The sequence below is a fragment of the Lemur catta genome, chromosome 20 (genome assembly GCF_020740605.2).
Source record: "Lemur catta isolate mLemCat1 chromosome 20, mLemCat1.pri, whole genome shotgun sequence".
Taxonomy (NCBI): domain Eukaryota; kingdom Metazoa; phylum Chordata; class Mammalia; order Primates; family Lemuridae; genus Lemur; species Lemur catta.
This window is the reverse complement of record NC_059147.1, coordinates 18,392,579-18,411,511: the sequence shown is the minus strand read 5'-3', so window position 1 is coordinate 18,411,511 and position 18,933 is coordinate 18,392,579. Positions and strand designations below refer to the sequence as shown.

The 18,933-nt window shown below is 39.7% G+C and overlaps 1 protein-coding gene and 1 non-coding gene across 5 annotated transcripts in view; both read right to left on the bottom strand.

The window, feature by feature from the left end:
- Nucleotides 1–18,933, bottom strand: part of RFWD3 (ring finger and WD repeat domain 3) — a 41,817-nt gene that overhangs the window by 12,283 nt on the left and 10,601 nt on the right. For all 4 annotated transcript variants that reach the window (XM_045533956.1, XM_045533955.1, XM_045533954.1 and 1 more), the window contains exons 3-8: nucleotides 10,436–10,638; nucleotides 7,037–7,122; nucleotides 4,797–4,991; nucleotides 4,622–4,713; nucleotides 1,088–1,202; nucleotides 361–589 (exon numbers count right to left, since the gene is read on the bottom strand). In XM_045533956.1, the coding sequence (XP_045389912.1) occupies nucleotides 361–589; nucleotides 1,088–1,202; nucleotides 4,622–4,713; nucleotides 4,797–4,991; nucleotides 7,037–7,122; nucleotides 10,436–10,638 (920 nt within the window). The remainder of the gene's footprint in view (nucleotides 1–360; nucleotides 590–1,087; nucleotides 1,203–4,621; nucleotides 4,714–4,796; nucleotides 4,992–7,036; nucleotides 7,123–10,435; nucleotides 10,639–18,933) is intronic.
- LOC123625568 lies at nucleotides 6,751–6,857 on the bottom strand. The gene has a single exon (XR_006730574.1). It is a non-coding gene; the product is annotated as a U6 spliceosomal RNA (small nuclear RNA).

Below are 18,933 nucleotides of genomic sequence, written 5' to 3'. Positions count from 1 at the left end.
CACTTTGAATTAGCCCTTGGGTAGTATTTTGTCAAACATTTCCAGTCTAGGATTTATCCATAAGTTGAGTGGGACACACTGTGAACCAAGTCCTCCTTGGACTACACTAGTAACCTAACCTTCCAAGTACCTCATCTGCTTTACCATGGTTGTCAGTATTTCTATCCTCTTGATGAATAAATTTACAGAAACAATACCCTGAATTACCTGTATTAACAGGGGACAGACAGGAAAAGGGGATCTAGTGGGCTGTGGCCAGTATTCACTCACTACTGAATCCCGAATTCTTCAAAAACAGAGAGGAAAGAAATAAATGGAGTCCAATACTGAACACAAAAGCTGAAGTTCTGGACAGTTTACCTGGAAGAAAGGAGGCCTGAGGAGAAGGCTGCGACACCACCAGGCAGCTCATAGTATCGGAGTATGCCATGATTCGGCAGTTTCCTGTCTGAGACACTGTGAAGGTCTTCTGGAAGTGGTATTTGTGCTGGCCCTGGCTCGGGGGCAGGCTATTCAGGATATGTGCTTGGCAGTCGCTGGGTTGCTGCATAATCTCATCGTGATGCTGCATAATAAGGTTTTGCAAGTCCTAAAATGAAAAAGATTTTATAAACGCAAAGCTTTTTCATTTGACATTCCTCTAAAGCACAATTCCTTGATCTGATACAAGATTTCTTATCCTTTATGTGAAAATGTTAACACAAATAAGAGAACTGCTGAGTTTTTATAGTATTTCGACAAGCAACTGAAATAAAGCACACAGAACCATAAGATGTTAGGGTTTAAAGTCCTTAATGGTCATTTTATCTAAAGTCCTCATTTTATTGGTAAATTCAGAGAGTAAAGTGACTCAAACAAGTCTAGAATTCTCATCTGCCTGTTTAATTTTTCCTAAAATTCGGGTTATAGATTTCAAAATAAATTAAGGTTTAGACAAATGCCCTAATCAGAAATAAAGAATTGATCATGTTTATTTACTAAATAACTTGGCAAATCCTATGTGTACCTGAGATGAACCTAAGTAATATTTAGATTCCTCTTCAATTCCTATTCCAAAAGGTCTTTGCGTTAGAAAGGACAAACTTACCTGAATACGACTGTGAAGCTTATAGCACTCACTACTGAGGACCTGAAGTTGGAGCCGGCACTGTGCCGATTCTACCTCGGCCTGCTTTCTTAGCATCTGCTCCTTCTGGAGGGAACTAGAAGGGGAAAGTCAGCAACAAGTAGGGATTAAGAAGGCTATGGAAGATTTCCCATCAGGACGGCACAGAGCTGGGTGCAGCACCTCATACCTATAATCCTAGCACTGTGGGAGGACAAGGCAGGTGATCACCTGAGGGCAGGAGTTCAAGACCAGCCTAAGCAAGAAGACCCTATCTCCACAAAAAACAGAAAAATTAGCTGGGCACGGTGGTGCTCACTTGTAGTCCCAGTTACTAGGGAGGCTGAGGCAGGAAGATTGCTCGAGCCCAGGAGTCTGAGGTTGCAGTGAGCTATCGTGACACCACTGCATTCTAGAATGGGTGACAGAGCAAGACCCTGTCTCAAAAAACAAAACAAAACAAACAAACAAAAAACCCAAAAAAGATATAGTAAGTTTACACTATAATACATATGATACACATACTTTGCTGAAAATATGTCACGAAAGTGAATAAACTATAAGAGAAAAATCTCTCAAGTCCAGAAACACTATAAAAGAGTAGCATGTAGGACTGAATTCACGAGACTACTGGGCTTTGGTGTTAAAGCAAACACCAGAATGGTCAGGAATTTAACACCTACTAGGGAATGGGGACTAAAAATGCTATAGGCAAAATGAGTGAACAGAACCAACTCAGTGTTTGCTTGATCTAAGGCAAATTATAAAAGATTAAACTGATACATTAAAAGATCAAGGTTGGTTGGGCGCAGTGGCTCACGTCTGTAATCCTAGCACTCTGGGAGGCCGAGCTGGGAGGATCACTTGAGCTCAGGAGTTTGAGACCAGCCTGAGCAAGAGCCAGACCCGTCTCTACTAAAAATAGAAAGAAATTAGCCAAACAACTAAAAATAGAAAAAATTAGCTGGGCATGGTGGCACGTGCTTGTAGTCCCAGCTACTCGGGAGGCTGAGGCAGGAGGATTACTTGAGCCCAAGAGCTTGAGGTTGCTGTGAGCTAGGCTGATGCCACACAGCACTCTAGCCTGGGCAACCAAGTGAGACTCGGTCTCAAAATAAATAAATAAATAAATAAATAAATAAATAAATAAATAAATAAATAATAAAAGATCAAGGTTATCTGTTACATTAAAAGAAAATAGTAAACTGTTGGTTGTTCACAAGAGACTTAAATAAATAACATACACAAAAAAGGGTGAAGTTAAAAAGAAAATATATACACCCTGCAAATGCTAACAAAAGAAAAACTAATTATAATTGTGGAAAAAAGCATAAATAGGCATAAAAAAGAACAATGTATCATAAGAGGACACATTCACCAAGGATAGCAATCATGAATTTGTATGCACCTAAAAACAGCTTCAAAATATAAAATGTAAAGACGGAATTTCAGTCCAATAAGATTCAAAAGATCTGAAAACTAGAAAGAAAGAGGTATTTATTTTCATGTAAAACTCAAGAGAACACAGTAACACAGAAACTTTTAGTTTGGCAAGGTTGTTGGAATCCAGAACAAGAAAACAGGAGCAATGGCATCCCCCACATACCAGATGATAACTGATTAACCTAGGCTATGTGGTATATAGTCTATTGCTCCAAGGCTACAAACCTGTATAGCATAGCATGTTATTGTGCTGAACATTGTAGGCAACTGTAACACAATGTTAAGTACTCGTGTTATCCAAACATGTCTAAACACAGAAAAGGTAATGCTTTTGCACTATGTTACAATGACTACAAAGTCACTAGGCAATATGACTTTTTCAGCTCCATTATAATTTTGAGACCAACTCTCACTCTGTCACACAGGCTAGAGTCCAGTTGCATCATCATAGTTCACTACAACCTCAAACTCCTAGGCTCAAGCCATCCTCCTGCCTCAGCCTCCCAAATAGCTGGAACTATAAGCCTATTCATTAGTCTCTATTGGCATTTTGAAAATTTCCAGTTTTTCTAAGGAGGTTAGAGAGCACAATGATTACAGTGATCAATGAACTGGTTTTTAATATAATCACTCATTAACAGCCACACCTATAGATTTTGCCTTTCAACAAAATTCCTCTTGCTACGTATCTGCCATTTTAAAATGGTACAAATGCATTTCTCCATCAGCCAGGAAAGATGTGTCGAGGTTGGCATACCAATCAAGAACAGTAACTACCATGGCTTCCAGTGCTTTGACAAAATCTCAGAAGCATGGCCTCCTGGTCAGGTGTCTGCAGTTTCATATTGTTTGAGCATTTGTCCCTGGGGGTTGCAGCTTTCTATTAACCTAAGTTTGCTGTGGCTGAACCAACAAAGAAGGCATATGCCGATTTCTATAGAAATTATGATTCTATGTAAGGAGATGAGGAAGACTGGTATCTGTTAGAGTGCAAAGTGATTTTGGAATATGAAGAATTTCTTTTTTTTTTTAAATTATTTTTATTTTTTAAAGGCCAGTCAAGTGAAGCAGTGGGAGTGGAGAAAGTAATTTTTTGGGTTGATTTACATAGAAGTTTGTCATTAACCTGTGTTCCTGAGCTATGAATATGTGGGGTGAAGAACAGTTTCTCTTGATAAATAATTAACACATTTAAAAAAATTAAAATGCTACTAATATTTGTTGAAGCAAATAAGTACAAACAAGGAAAAAAATTAAAATCCCCTGTATAATGACTACCTGTGTTTTCCTTTTCTACTTTACTAAAATGCAATCACACTAACAGTGTGTTTTCACATAACATATTATGTGCACTTCAACATCAGTTTTAATGAATGTGCAGTATTCCATCACATGGATATACCAGTTTCCTCAACCAATTAATCCCCTAGCCTTGGATTATTAACAGTGCTAAATGGAGTACCATTAAGAAAATCTTTGCATATATCCTTAACTATTTCTTTAGAACGTCTCAAGAATTACTTTTAAAGGCCTTTCAAACATATTCTCAACGACTTTCTAAGCGATTTTGCCTGTGCACATCCTAATCAGTAAAGTGTGAGAGAATCCATGTCCCTGAAATTCTCTCAATGGTGCGTATTTTTATTATTTAATGTTCTTAAAGCATATTTTAAGTGGTGTTATTAGCAATTATCCATGGGCTTCCAAAATCTTGGTAATTTTTTTGCATTGCACTACATGTGCAAAGTTTCCCTTATGAGTCTTTAGAGTACAGAGCTGTTCTAGTGGGGGATCAGGGACATAAGAAGCAAAAATGGCAACAGTTAAGTAACATGCCAGATTCTCATTTTTAATGCTGTATGGAGCACAAACCACGAAGACTTCCCTTCTGATATTAGATGATGATCAGACATAAAATTATAAGTAACAGTGTGAGACAGACTGCCAATGACCCACAGAGACCCCAAGTCACAAATCAAGTAAAGCGTAAGAGTTACCCATACCTCCTTTTCCAGATGTGCCTGCTAATAACTAAAAGGGAACACTGCAGGTAGACATACTCTCACCACCTACCTTTTCGCGAGTTCCTGTTCACTAGTGTCCAAAGCTCTCAGGGTTCGGGCATAAAGGACAACGATGTCACTGTGCTTGGCTTTCTTGTTGCACTAAAGAGCCCAATAGGACACAGTTAGTATGGTGCTAGGATTTCTCCTGACTTAACATGTGGGTCATTACCTATGGTCCTTACCTGGGGACATTTTCGTGCTTGTCCTTTGAGCCACTTAGAAATGCAACTATACCCAAAGAGGTGCCCACAGCGTAATGCCGAGAGCCGGTGGTCCCCAGCATTGGTCCACTGTTCCAAACATATTGTGCAGACTTCCGCTTCTTCTTCATTCATAGAAGGAGAAGGCAGAAGAGCACTGGGCTTCTGGGGAGACTGCTGGTGGATGGAAACCAGAATACATTCAAATGAAAAAAAATACAAATTAATCTTGAAGAGGATGTACAACTCTTACACCAAATTAACAAAAGTGCACAAAAATAATACAAACCTAATTGAAAAGGCTGCAGAAAAACTGCAACACCTATGAATCACTTATTCTTTCTAGAATGCAATCTGGCAAAATGTAATACAAGCTATGAAAATACTATTACTCTGTGTTCCTATGAAATTCTTATTTTTTCTTCATTCAAATGAAGAAAAGCAGCTATCTGTACAAAGATATAAAAAAACAAAACAAAACAAAGAAACCCTAGCAACTTCCAAAATAACGAAAAACAGGGAATAGTAGGTTCATTATACATTCAAATTTAGGTTCATTATCAACTCAGGTAGCTCTAAAATATTTAGCTCATATGAATCAGAGGGGAAAAAACACAGGAAAACAAAGAAAGGATATAAATAGTTTAGAATGCATACATTGGTCAATAAACAGACTACTTTTCATGTATTAGATTGGTGTAAGTTGATGTCTGATGACACCAAGCACTGTTGAGGGTGTAGGAGAAATGAACATGCTTACATACTGTTGCTGTAAGTATAAAGTGGCACAAATTTGTAGACAGCAATTGGTATTATCTATCAAAATTAAAACACTTATCTTTTCTTTGCCACAGTAATCTCTCCACTACAAATATACCCCATGGATATATAGCTGTGTGTTGCTTAACAAGAGGGATACATTCTGAGAAATGCATCAGGTGATTTCACTGTTATGTGAACATAAGAGTATACTTACACAAACCTAGATGGTACTACACACCTAGGCCACAAACCTGTACATGACACTGTACTGAATACTCTAGGCAACTGCAACACAATGGTAAGTATTTGTGTTATCTAAATATATGTAAACATATATTTATAAGGGGTAGAAAAAAATAAAAAAAAGATAAAAGTCAAAAAATTTTTAAAAATTAAGAAAGAAAAAAAATAAATAAAAAATAAAAATATGTAAACATAGAAAAATACGCTATCATCATCTTATGGGACCACCATTATATATGTGGTACAATATTGACCAAAATGTCATTATGTAGTGCATGATTGCAGTCACAAATATTTGCTAAGAAAACTGTACAAGGGTGTTCACTGCAGCATGACTTGTATCAGGAAAAAAAAAACAAGGAAGCCACAACTACGGTATACATAACAAGGAAAGAGTTAACTAAAAATGTATTCACATGATGGAACACTATATAGCTATTAATAAGAACAAGATTCACCTTAATATATTAAAACGAGAAACCTCTCCAAGATGTAATAAGCTGGGAAAAAAGAGCCAAATGCAAATAATATAATCCCTTTTATGTAAACTTATTGATTTTTTTATTTTGTGTAAATTTAAAAGAACATTTAAACACATACATTTATATGTATGTAAACATTTTTCCAGATAGAAGAAATAAAAACAGAGAGAGCATACAGAAACATGCAAAAAGCAGAAAAATGATGTTTTGAGACTGGCAGGATTCACAGCAGATTTAAGTAACTCTCATATAAAGGACCATAATGTATAGGTGTTATTTTTAAAAATAAAAATTGTTTATCAAATAATAATCATATTCTGCTTCATAGTCTATAAAGTACATTCACATCAACTTTTTCAATTGATACTTAACCTTATTGAGTGGGCAGCACAGGTTATCCTCCACACCCCTCCCCCATTTTTTAAAATTAAAAAAAATATATTTTTATATAAAATACGGAATGCTTCACGAATTTGTATGTCATCCTTGTGCAGGGGCCATGCCAATCTTCTCTGTATCGTTCCAATTTTAGTATATGGGCTGCTGAAGCAAACACATCACTCCCCCATTTTTAAACTTACGAAGAAGCAGTGACACAAATAATGAGTCACTGGGACAGGATCCATACCTGGACCTCTTGCCTACAAAGCCTGCAAGATTTTCATTTTAACCTGCAGCCTGCCCCACTTTTAAATAAAAACCTAAATCTTTTATTTAAAAGGATGTTCCTACTACCTGTTTGGGGAGGGTCTCGCCTCCACTGTCACATGTAACTTCTTGCTCTGTTGAAGTATCCCCTAGATGCTCTGCCAAGTTGTTTCCTGAAATGGTAGGATACAAAAGACGACATAAGTCAGGTATGAAAAACTAGCAAGAGAGAACCTGACTCACTATGGTTTTCCATTTCTAATTGGTAGTGTACCTACAAATGGGATGACAATTTTCCCAACTAGCATCAGTGAATTTTTTTTCCTAACTTTCTTTTCTTTCTTTCTTTCTTTTTTCAGACAGAATCTTGCTCTGACACCCTGGCTAGAGTGCCATGGTGTTAGCCCAGCTCACAGCAACCTCAAACTCCTGGGCTCAAGCAATCCTCTGCGTCAGCCTCCTGAACAGCTGGGACTATAGGCACATGCCACCACACCTGGCTAAGTTTTTCTATTTTTAGTAGAGACGGGGTCTCGCTCTTGCTCAGGCTGGTCTCAAACTCCTGAGCTCAAGCAATCTTCCCGCCTTGGCCTCCCTTAGTGCTTAGATTATAGGCGTGAGCCACCTCGACTGACCTTAACTTTCTTTAGATATTCTCAAACATACATAAAAGTAGACAAAAAGGTATAGTTAACCCACAAGTACACATAACCCAATTTAAAAAATAATGTTTTGCCAATCTTGCTCCATCTAAGCCTCCATTGCATTATTCTCTTTTGGTTGGAATACTTAACAAATCCTACAATGTCATTATACTTGTAAAAACTTTTACAACACTGATAAGGATTCAGTTCATACTCAAAATTTCCCAATAGTTTTAAAGCTGTTCTTTACAGATTTATTCCAATCAGAATAACAAAAAAAAGCTCTCGGCTGGGCGCGGTGGCTCATGCCTGTAATCCTAGCACTCTAGGAGGCTGAGGTGGAAGAAGTGCTTCAGCTCAGGAGTTCGCAACCAGCCTGAGCAAGAGCGAGACCCCATCTCTACTAAAAATAGAAAGAAATTAGCCAAACAACTAAAAATAGAAAAAATTAGCCAGGCATGGTGGCGCATGCCTGTAGTCCCAGCTACTCAGGAGGCTGAGGCAGGAGGATTGCTTGAGCCCAAGAGTTTGAGGTTGGTGTGAGCTAGGCTGACGCCTCGGCACTCTAACCCAGGCAACAGAGTGAGACTCTGACTCAAAAAAAAAAAAAAAAAAAAAAAAAAGAAAGGAAGAAAGAAGGTCTCCACAATGACCTTGACCTTGACTGCTATGTCTCTTAAGTCTTTTTCATTTTAATACAATTCTCCCTCACCCATTTTTTTTCAATCCTTGTCACTGATACATTGGGGAAATTTGGTCATTTGTCTTATGAAATGTCCTATATATCCTGGATTTGGCTGATTGCTTCTTGATGACATTAACTTTTATGTACAGCAAATTTAGAGTTGTGCAACCACCACCATAATCCAATTTAAAATATTTCTATCAGCCAAAAAAAGATCCCTTATGCTCATTTAGAGTCACTTTCCGTTTGTACCCGTAGCCCTAGGCAACCACTAATCTTGTTTCTATAGACTTGCCTTTCCTAGACATTTAATACAAGTGGAATCATGAAATATCTATGTTGGTTTACTGTTATACAAAACATTTGAACATTTTTGTGTAATGTTCTTTTATTGCTTCTAGATTTCAAGGTGCTCCCTACTCCTGGGTTTTATATCTCATGTACTGTAACACTAGAACGGTTTCATTTTTTACATTACATCTCCAATCTACTTGTAGTGTATCTTGGTTTATGGCATGAGGAATGAAATCCAATTTTATCATTTTCTAGTTAGCTATCCAGTTTTAACAACAGTACTAATTTAAATGTCTTTATCATCCCCAATGATTTGAGAAATTTCCTTTATAATGTACTAGATTTCCATATATGTTTAGGTCTTTTTCTAGGTGTTCCACCTATAGAATGTCTTACATTTTAGATTCAAATGATTACATCTCTGAGGTATTATTTAGCTTGTTCCTCTACCCCGTCCTATAATGTGCAAACTGGTTATTAGAGCTAAAGTCTTAAGTAGATTCAGGATTTCTTTGTTTTATTTTGCGTTTTTGTTTTTTCCTGATGTTAACAGTACTTCCTAGGTGGTATGAGTATTTCTGATTGCAGTAGATTAAGAGGCACAGAAGGTCTAGTGTCCCTACTTTTGCAAAATGCTGATTTTTCTGTTTTAAAAACTTCCTTCATCAACTATTTCGTTATCCTGAATAGAGCTTATACAAGAAGGCAAGACAAATGCTTGGTCCTTTATTTTTTGGTTTTCAAAGTAATGAGTTGGGGGTTCTAACAACTTATGATAAGCACTAAATGAAGTTCCTGAAAATTACCTAAGTATGTACTTACAGATTTTCATAGATTTAATATATTTCAGCCCATAATCCAAGAATTATACACTTATTCTTTCTGATGCCATTTAGCCTTCTAGGAGCCCTTTCAAGGTGGTTCCTGCACCTACTGACACGATTCTATGAGACCTAGACAGCTTCCTTGCTTTGCAGCACAATAAAATGCGCTACACTTATCTTGTATATTTCCTATCCCAGACCTAGAAAGCCCTTTCTCCAAGAAGTCCAGGTTTCTTTTAGTGGGAAAATGAAAGACCACATTCTGCAGTATTAGTAGGTTTTTAATTACATAGGACACCTACCTTAGGGGTCTGTGCCTACCTACTGCTAAATAATGTTCCATTTGCACAATATATAACCTTATACTAGGACTCGAAAGTAGCAGCCTATACAGGGTGCTGAATTTATAAAACTTTTCTTTTTTTTTTTTTTTTTCAGATAGAGTCTCACTCTGTTGCCTAGGCTAGAGTGCCGTGGCGTCAGCCTAGCTCACACCAACCTCAAACTCTTGGGCTCAAGCGATCCTCCTGCCTCAGCCTCCCGAGTAGCCGGGACTACAGGCATGCGCCACCATGCCCGGCTAATTTTTTCTATATATTTTTAGTTGTCCGGTTAATTTCTTTCTATTTTTAGTAGAGACAGGGTCTCGCTCTTGCTCAGGCTGATCTCAAGCGATCCTCCCGCCTTGGCCTCCCAGAGTGCTAGATTACAGGCATGAACCACCGTGCCTGGACTAAAACTTTTCTTTTAAATAAATAATCTACGTCTCTCAGATGTCTAATAAAATAAAAGGGAATATAACATGCCATTACAAAGTGACTGACTCACTGGGTTACGAATCACATTAAATTGTGAGTCAGATCAAATCCTCTCTACATAATTATGGCCAGTGAAAGCTCTGTACTATAAAGCAGGAATCTATAACATTTGGGGGAGAAAAAGGAAAGTATCAAAGCACAAATCTAGAGTTTCTAGCTTTTTGAAGTCTAAGCTTTGTGGACGTTAGCCTTGTGAATCGAAACCTGGATAAAATACTGACCTTCTACATTGACAGCTCCAGGCTCCTCTGTCTGCATAACTGCCACTCCATCCTCTGCAGACCTGCCACTGTCAGAATCAGAAGTACTAGACACCTCCAAGTTTTCGGGCATGGAATTACTAGTCTCTGAATCATCAGAGGTAGCTGGCATGTGAAGCTGGGTCCTGCTCACCTGAAAGTAAGCAGCCAATGGTGCTCTCGACCTACGCATGAAGAAAGACAAAAGAATCACAGTACAAGGAACCATCAACATAAGAAAATCCACAGTGATCTGAGTAAATCCTATCATTTCAACCCACATCCAGGCCATTAAATGCTGCCTTTGAAAGTTGAACAAGAATAACAGATTAAGGCCAGGCGCGGTGGCTCATGCCTATAATCCTAGCACTCTGGGAGGCCGAGGAGGTCGGATTGTTTGAGTTCAGGAGTGCGAGACCAGCCTGAGCAAGAGTGAGACCCCGTCTCTACTAAAAATAGAAAGAAATTATATGGACAGCTAAAAATATATATAGAAAAATTAGCCGGCCATGGTGGTGCATGCCTGTAGTCCCGGCTATTCGGAAGGCTGAGGCAGGAAGATTGCTTAAGCCCAGGAGTTTGACGTTGCTGCGAGCTAGGTGACGCCATGGCACTGTAGCCCGGGCAACAGAGTGAGACTGTGTCTCAGAAAACAAACAAACAAACAAAAAAAAACAACAGATTAAGCAGAGGCTGGCCTCCTGGACATTATCTCTTACCACTCAATCATCGCTACACTAGCCTACAGTGGGGAGCTTGATCCTTCTGCTAAGTTAATTCTCTTTTACTGGCCTTTGGCCATGTGTGAATATATACATACATATATATATATTTTTTAAACTTCACCCTTGGTCAGCAGTAATGGCCATGTGTCATATTTTTAAAGGACATGACTCAGCAATTTGCCTGCTGGTATTAGAGAACTGAAAAGGGAGGGTGGGCAAGAAGACAAAGAGCCTTATTGCTCAAATATGGCCTCATGGGATTCTGCTACTGCAGCTACCCAGACCAATGTCTTTTGGAGCACAGTATGAAATCTGGCTTCATTCATCATTTCTTCACCTCTTATTTTAGGGCAATATTTTCCTTTTAACATTTAATGTTGTTTTAGACAAAAATATAGTATGCTATCAAGAGCTGGGACCAAACTTAACACTCCAAATTCATTCTACCTGGCTGAGTTTTAACCATAACCCCTACTATACCTCAGTTTCCCTCATTCCCAGGATAACAAACAATACCCTACTTATTGTAAGGCTGGTGGCAGGTACCCCTCCCCTCCCTAATAGAAAAAGAAAAAGCACACGAGACCTGCCAAGAACAATGCCTGCTAGGCCCAGCTGAGTTAAAAGAATAACCACACCTGATGGTTACCATGATAAGGGTCTCGGCTCCCGGCTCCTGGAGTCCCTCACGGTTCCTGGAGTTCACCCATACCACCAGCCCCTCCTATTTCTCCACATCTGCCCTAAAACTGCAATGGAAAATTCCTTGCTCTCCCCGTCATAAATCTTTCCACCAAGGAAACTCCCACTCCCAGCCCTAAAAAACATATATACACCCACTCAAAACTTCTGGGGGTGCGACTTCTCAGGTCTCTCTCTCTCTCTCCCGGGACCTGGGAACCTTGCCCGGGCCCCTCTCTCGGGACTTGTTACCCTCACCCGGGAGTGCTCCAATAAAACCTCTTTACTGATCCCTTTCAACTCTGCTCTTTCCTTCTCTGGCACTGGCCAATCCAAAAAACCTTACACTTATGTTATAGCATTAATGAAATTCTTGGCTGGTCTGAATCAGTGGTGTTCACAACTAATTGATCACAACCAGTTATAGATTCCTTTGTTCCTTCTCCACTCCCACTGCTTCACTTGACTAGCCTTAAAAATTAAAAAAAAAAAAGTAATGAAATTCTACATTAAAAACCAAAAGGGGTAATCCTAGCACTCTGGGAGGCCGAGGCGGGCGGATCGTTTGAGCTCAGGAGTTCGAGACCAGCCTGAGCAAGAGCGAGACCCCATCTCTACTAAAAACAGAAAGAAATTATGTGGATAGCTAAAAATATATATAGAAAAATGAGCCGGGCATGGTGGCGTGTGCCTGTAGTCCTAGCTACCTGGGAGGCTGAGGCAGGAAGATCACTTGAGCCCAGGAGTCTGAGGTTGCTGTGAGCTAGGCTGACGCCACGGCACTCTAGCCTGGGCAACAGAGCGAGACTCTGTCTCAAAAACAAAAACACAAACACAAACAAAAAAACCCCCAAAAGGGTATTACAAACTTCAAAACACATTACATAGCTATTAATAATAATTACTACGTATTATTGACAGGTGACCTACTTTAAGTTTTAATAACTGTAGTTATGATATTAAGATATAGATTACTACCCAAAAACACTGTTGGAGACTGCTCACACGGAAAAATCTTGATTTCTAATAGCTTGGCTTTAACTTATTGACAAATGAGAGCTTTGTATTTAAAAAAAAGGATGACTGAATAACAAAATAAACATTAACTGGCATCCAATTCAATAGATAGAACAGTCACCCTTGCAAAAAAAGAAATGTGAATGAACTTGTAAAGGAAAAGTATAATCTCAGGACTCTCCAAACTCATTATGCCAAAGGGAGAACTAAGCCTGGGAACTGAGTCATTCAGCACTGACATCCTTTTTCCAAAGGAGTAGCTATGATTTCACAACCCTGTGTTGTAACTTCACGCACAAGCGAGATTCCCAACTCTCTGGATGGCTGTCCTCACAGATTGCTTACAGGGAAATTCCTAGTCAGTCCCTAAACCTTTCAAGATATATAGCACCCTATAAAAAGAAGCTCATGCCAATTATAACCTTAGGACTGCAACCTAAATAAATTCTTAATTCACACAGACAATGTCAACTACAAGCTTATCTCCACACATGCAGAACAAGGACAAAATAAGATCACTCCTCTGCCTACCCAGAGGCAGCTACATAATTGACTCTTTACTTCCCCCCCCCTTTTTTTGAGACAGAGTCTCGCTCTGTTGCCCGGGCTAGAGTGAGTGCCGTGGCATCAGCCTAGCTCACAGCAACCTCAAACTCCTGGGCTTAAGCGATCCTACTGCTTCAGCCTCCCGAGTAGCTGGGACTACAGGCATGCACCACCATGCCTGGCTAATTTTTTCTATATATAGATTTTTAGCTGTCCAAATCATTTCTTTCTATTTTTTGGTAGAGATGGGGTCTCACTCTTGCTCAGGCTGGTCTCGAACTCCTGAGCTCGAGCGATCCACCCGCCTCAGCCTCCCAGAGTGCTAGGATTACAGGCATGAGCCACCGCGCCCGGCCTTACTCCCTTTTTTAAAGTTCACCTTATCTTATGTAAAATGTAGATTTACTGAGCAGTAAATTAGAACCTCACAAAAATGTAACCATTTGCCTCACTGTCTACACCTCCCTTCTCCTTTTATTTTTTCTGTATGCCCTATCTCCCTAAATACTGAGTCCCCAAATCCTTCAGAAAGCAGGTCACATATGCTTCTGTGGTTTGTGCTTTTCCCAGGTGTGTCCTCAAACTTTGGTTTAATAAACTTCAACTGATGATGACTCTTCTCTCACTCACCTGTTATTTAAGTCATCAAACTGAAATGAGAAATAGCAATCAGGTTGTTTTTCTTTTTTGAAATTCAGACATAATTCACATACCTTAAGATTCACGATTTAAAAGTAAATGGTTTTTAGCATAATCACTATCTGTTTCCAAAACATTTTTTTTTCCTTTTTTTTTTTTAAGAGACAGGCTGTCACTCTGTCACTCAGGCTGGATTGCAACGGCATGATCATAGCTCACTGCAGGCCCCAACTCCTAGGCTCAAACAATCCTCCTGCCTCAGCCTCCTGAGTAGCTGAGACTACAGGCATGCGCCACCATGCCCAGCTAATTTCTTCTATATATATTTTTAGTTGTCCAGCTAATTTCTTTCTATTTTTAGTAGAGATGGGGTCTCACTCTTGCTCAGGCTGGTCTCAAACTCCCAAGCTCAAATGATCCGCCCACCTTGGCCTCCCAGAGTGCTGGGATTACAGGCGTGAGCCACCACACCCGGCCTCTTGTCATTTTTTTTTACCACATATTTTAAAATTGTATTCTTAGTGGTTGTTCTTGGGATTATAATTAACCTTAATTTATAACAATCTACTTCAGTTTAATCCAATTTATTTCAATAGTACATAGACATAACTCATTTTATTGTACTTTGTAGATATTACATTCTATGCAAACTAAAGGTTTGTTAGCAACCCTATGCCTAGCAAGTCTATCAGCACCATTTTCCCAACAGCATGGGCTCACTTTGTGTCTCTGTGACACATTTTGGTGATCCTTGCAATATTTCAAATATTTTCATTATTATTAGATCCGTTATGGTGATCTGTGATCAGTGATTTTTGACATTACTACTGTAATTGTTTGGGGATACTACGAACCATGCCGATATAAGCCAGCAAACTGACTGCTCCACCAACTGGCCAATGCCCCATCTCCCTCCTTTCTCCTCAGGCCTCCCTATTCTGAGACAAAACAATATTGAAATTTGGCCAATTAATAACTTCACAATGGCCTCTAAGTGTTCAAGTGAAAGGAAAAGTCACATGTCTGTCACTTTAAATCAAAAGCTAGAAATGATTACGGGTAGTGAGAAAGGCATGTCAAAAGCTGAGACAGGCCAAAAGCCAGGCCTCTTACACCAAATAGCCAAGTTGTAAATGCAAGAGAAAAGTTCTTAAAGGAAATTAAAAGTGCTATCCCAGTGAAAACATTAATGATAAAGTGAAACAGCCTTATTGCTGATATGGAGACAGTTTTAGTGGTCCAGACAGACAATCAAACCAGCCACAACATACCCTTAAGCCAAAGCCTAATCCACAGCAAGAGCCCAACTCTCTTCAATTCTATGAAGGCTGAGCGGCGATAAAGCTGCAGAATAAATGTTGGAAGCTAGCAGAGGTTGGTTCATGAGGTTTAAGGAAAGATGCCACCTCCATAACATAAAAACACAAAGTGAAGTAACAAGTGCTTACATAGAAGCTGCAGTAAGTTAGCAGAAAATCTAGCTAAAATAACTGATGAAGGTGGCTACACTAAATAGATTTTCAATATAGATAAAAAAAATTCTTCTATTGGAAGAAGATGCCATCCAGGACTTTCATAGCTAAAGAGAAGTCAATGCCTGGCTTTAAGGCTTCAAAGGACAGGCTGATTCTCTTGTTAGGGGTTAATGTAGCTGGTGACTTTGAGTAGAAGCCAGTGCTCATTTATCATTCTGAAACTCCTAGGGCCCTTGAGAATTACGCTAAATATATTCTGCTTGTGTTCTATAAGTGCAACCACAAAGTCTGAATGTCAGTACATCTGTTTACAGCATTGTTTACTGAATATTTTAAGCCCACTGTTGAGACTTATTGCTCAGGAAAAAGATTCCTTTCAAAATATTACTGCTCAGTGACAATGCACCTGGTCACCGAACAGCTCTGATGAAGACATAGGAGATTAATGTTGTTTCCATGCCTGCTAACACAACATCTATTCTACAGCCCAGTGTCAAGGGGTAATTTCAACTTTCAAGTTTTGCTAATAGCTGCCATAGACAGTCATTCTTCTGATGGCTCTGGACAAAGTAAATGAAAAACCTTCTGGAAAGGATTCACTTTTTTTTTTTTAAGACAGAGTCTACCTCTGTCTCCCCAAGTACAGTGCAGTGGTGTCATCATAGCTCACTGCAACCTCAAAGCCCTGGGTTCAAGTGATCCTCCTGCCTCACGCTCCCAAGTAGCTCAGATAGCTAATTTTTCTACTTTTAGTAAAGACAGGGTCTCGCTCTTGCTCAGGCTGGTCTCAAACTCCTGAGCTCAAGTGATCCTGCAGCCTCAGACTCCCAGACTGCAAGGATTGCAGACGTGGGCCACCGTGCCTAGCTGGATCCATCATTTTTGAGAACGTTAAGAACATTTGTGATTCATAGGAGGAGGCCAAAATGTCCACATCAACAGGAATTTGGAAATTGATTCCAACCCTCATGGATGACTGAGAGGTTCAAGACTTCAGTGGAGGAAGTAACTGCAGTTGTAGTGGAAATAGCAAGAGAATGAGACTTAGGAGTAGAGCCTGCAGATGTGACTGAATTGATCTCATTTCGCAACTTTACCTTTTACACATTTTGGTTCGTCTATAGTTTGCCCCACTAATCATCCACCATCTCCAGCAGGCCCCAGGGCAAAGAATTTAGGCTTTTCCCACTAGGCAAACTCTGAGTTAGGACAGCCTTGCAAGTGGGGTCTTCCAGAGAATCACTAAATAGGTCGGATAAAGAGAATTCTCTGGGAATGAGGCTTTCAAAGAGTTCTAATCCCATTCTGCTCCATCTGGTGCCTTCCAGGCTGCTAGTTTCCACTGTGATTGCAGGCAGTTGGCTTTCAGGGCTACCACGGAGCTGCTGGAAGGGACAGGAAAAGGGAATACAAGAGCTCACTGAAATTCAGCTTTCTTTAATAATCACTCCGTGGATTGCTATAAGCATTTGGTTAATTTCCAGAGTTCTGATAAAGTTGAATTTTGACAATTTTTGCCAGTTGTTTTACTGCTTTTATAGAGAGAATTTTCTGTACTCTGCCATTTTTGCCATCATCACCAAGGTTTTCTTTTTAAAGGCACTAAGCAAGTTTACCGACTTAGTTTTGGAGATTCAGAGTGAACAGCAGCTATAGCTACCACAAGAATAAAAACAGCACTTGTCAAGGACATTTAATCAAATAAAGTACATATTAAAGATAGGCTAATAGGCTAAAGTTAGGCTCTTGACGTTTGTATCAACAGCATTCAGCATAGAAATCAGTCAAAAGTGATAGACTATCTCTATCTCTAGGGATATTACGGAAAAAAGTGATTCTTATTTTTTTTTTAAAATTACTCTTTAATATTGCTTTTACATAGCAAAATAAGCATTTCTGAGGTCAGGTGGGAGCAAAGGAAAGGGGAACTATGAAGACCAACACAAGGCAGTGTTAGGGCTTCTTTTTGGGAGCACAGCTTTAGACCCCAAGAAATCTTCCTCCTTCCCTGAACTTATCACCTCTGAATTAAATAATACATTTTGCCCCTTTCTTGCCCTCTGTAGTCCCAGACTCCATAAGCTGCATGACAATAAGTACCCTCCTCCGTCTTGTTCACCGGTATGTCTCCAGGGCAAGTTCATTCTCTCCCATAGTAGAATGCTATACACATTTGATGAGTGAGTGATGACCCTGGCAGCCAGAATGAGGTAGCCTCAACAAACAGCAAAGAGGTCTGTTGGAAGCCTGCCAGCAAGGTCAGCTCACTATTTACCTTTCTCCAGCTTTGGCTTCTTGGCAGAGTCTGAGGCAAAAGCTGCTCACCTTGGCCCAGGCTCTCAACACCTGGCCCAGGGATAGTCTGTCAGGTGAATAAATGCCAAACACCATACTGAGAAATTCACCTCAAGAAATTCAGAAGTTACTAGTGATCAGTCCTAGGAAAGCTCACACTTTTGTGTGAATTTAGTGTGGAATTTGCTTACAACACAGTATTAGGCAAAAAAGTTTTAACACCACATTTATCTGGCTCCAGAATCCATGTTCTTTCCACTGAACTGCACAGTCCCTGGCCTTTAAGGTTTATTCCCTTTGTGGAGACAGACATATGGCTGCCAAACAGCCTGACTGACATCTTGCAACATCTAAATTCTATAACCCACTCCCTGAGCAGAGACTCTATATACATCAAGCAACTTTCTGACTAGGGTTTGGCTTTTGGATATATCATGCTGACCATGACAACAAGAGAATTTGGTCTTTGCAATGGTTCTATTCTCTCTGTGAACTGGCATCTGGTTTACAAGTGTCACCCTCCCTCTGAGTTTATTAACACAAGTCAGTGCAACAGACTAAAAGCAATCAACTCTGGGGTCCTCCCAACAAGAGTACAAACAAGTAAGGCTGAGGACTACTGCAAGAGGCCTGTGGGCACTTAGCTAGTTCCTGGTGACACCACTCATGACTCTCAGCCATGGAAAGTAGCCTACTTTCTCACTTCAACGGGGTCCCCAAATTGCACTATAAGGTGTCTTCATCTCTGACACAAATGTATGAAATCTTACCCTGCCTTCATGATCTAACACCTTAGAACTACAGAGTAATGTGCATTTGCACCTCTTGTCAACACAGAAGTAGGCATCTGTCATCTTTGACAGGCACTGCAGAGACTGGAACCACAGTAATAGTGGGCCCTGATACAATAATCAGTAGGATTCATGAAAAAGAATGCTGAATCCAGAATCAGGAGGGTACAATTCCAATTCCAGAGTTACCACAATCCAATCACAAATTATCCTATCGGCGTCCTCATTTGTAAAACATAGTGAAAAGATGACCCAGCTACTGCTTTTTAATATCATCTTAGTATTTTCATAGTGTTAGAAAACAAATGGAT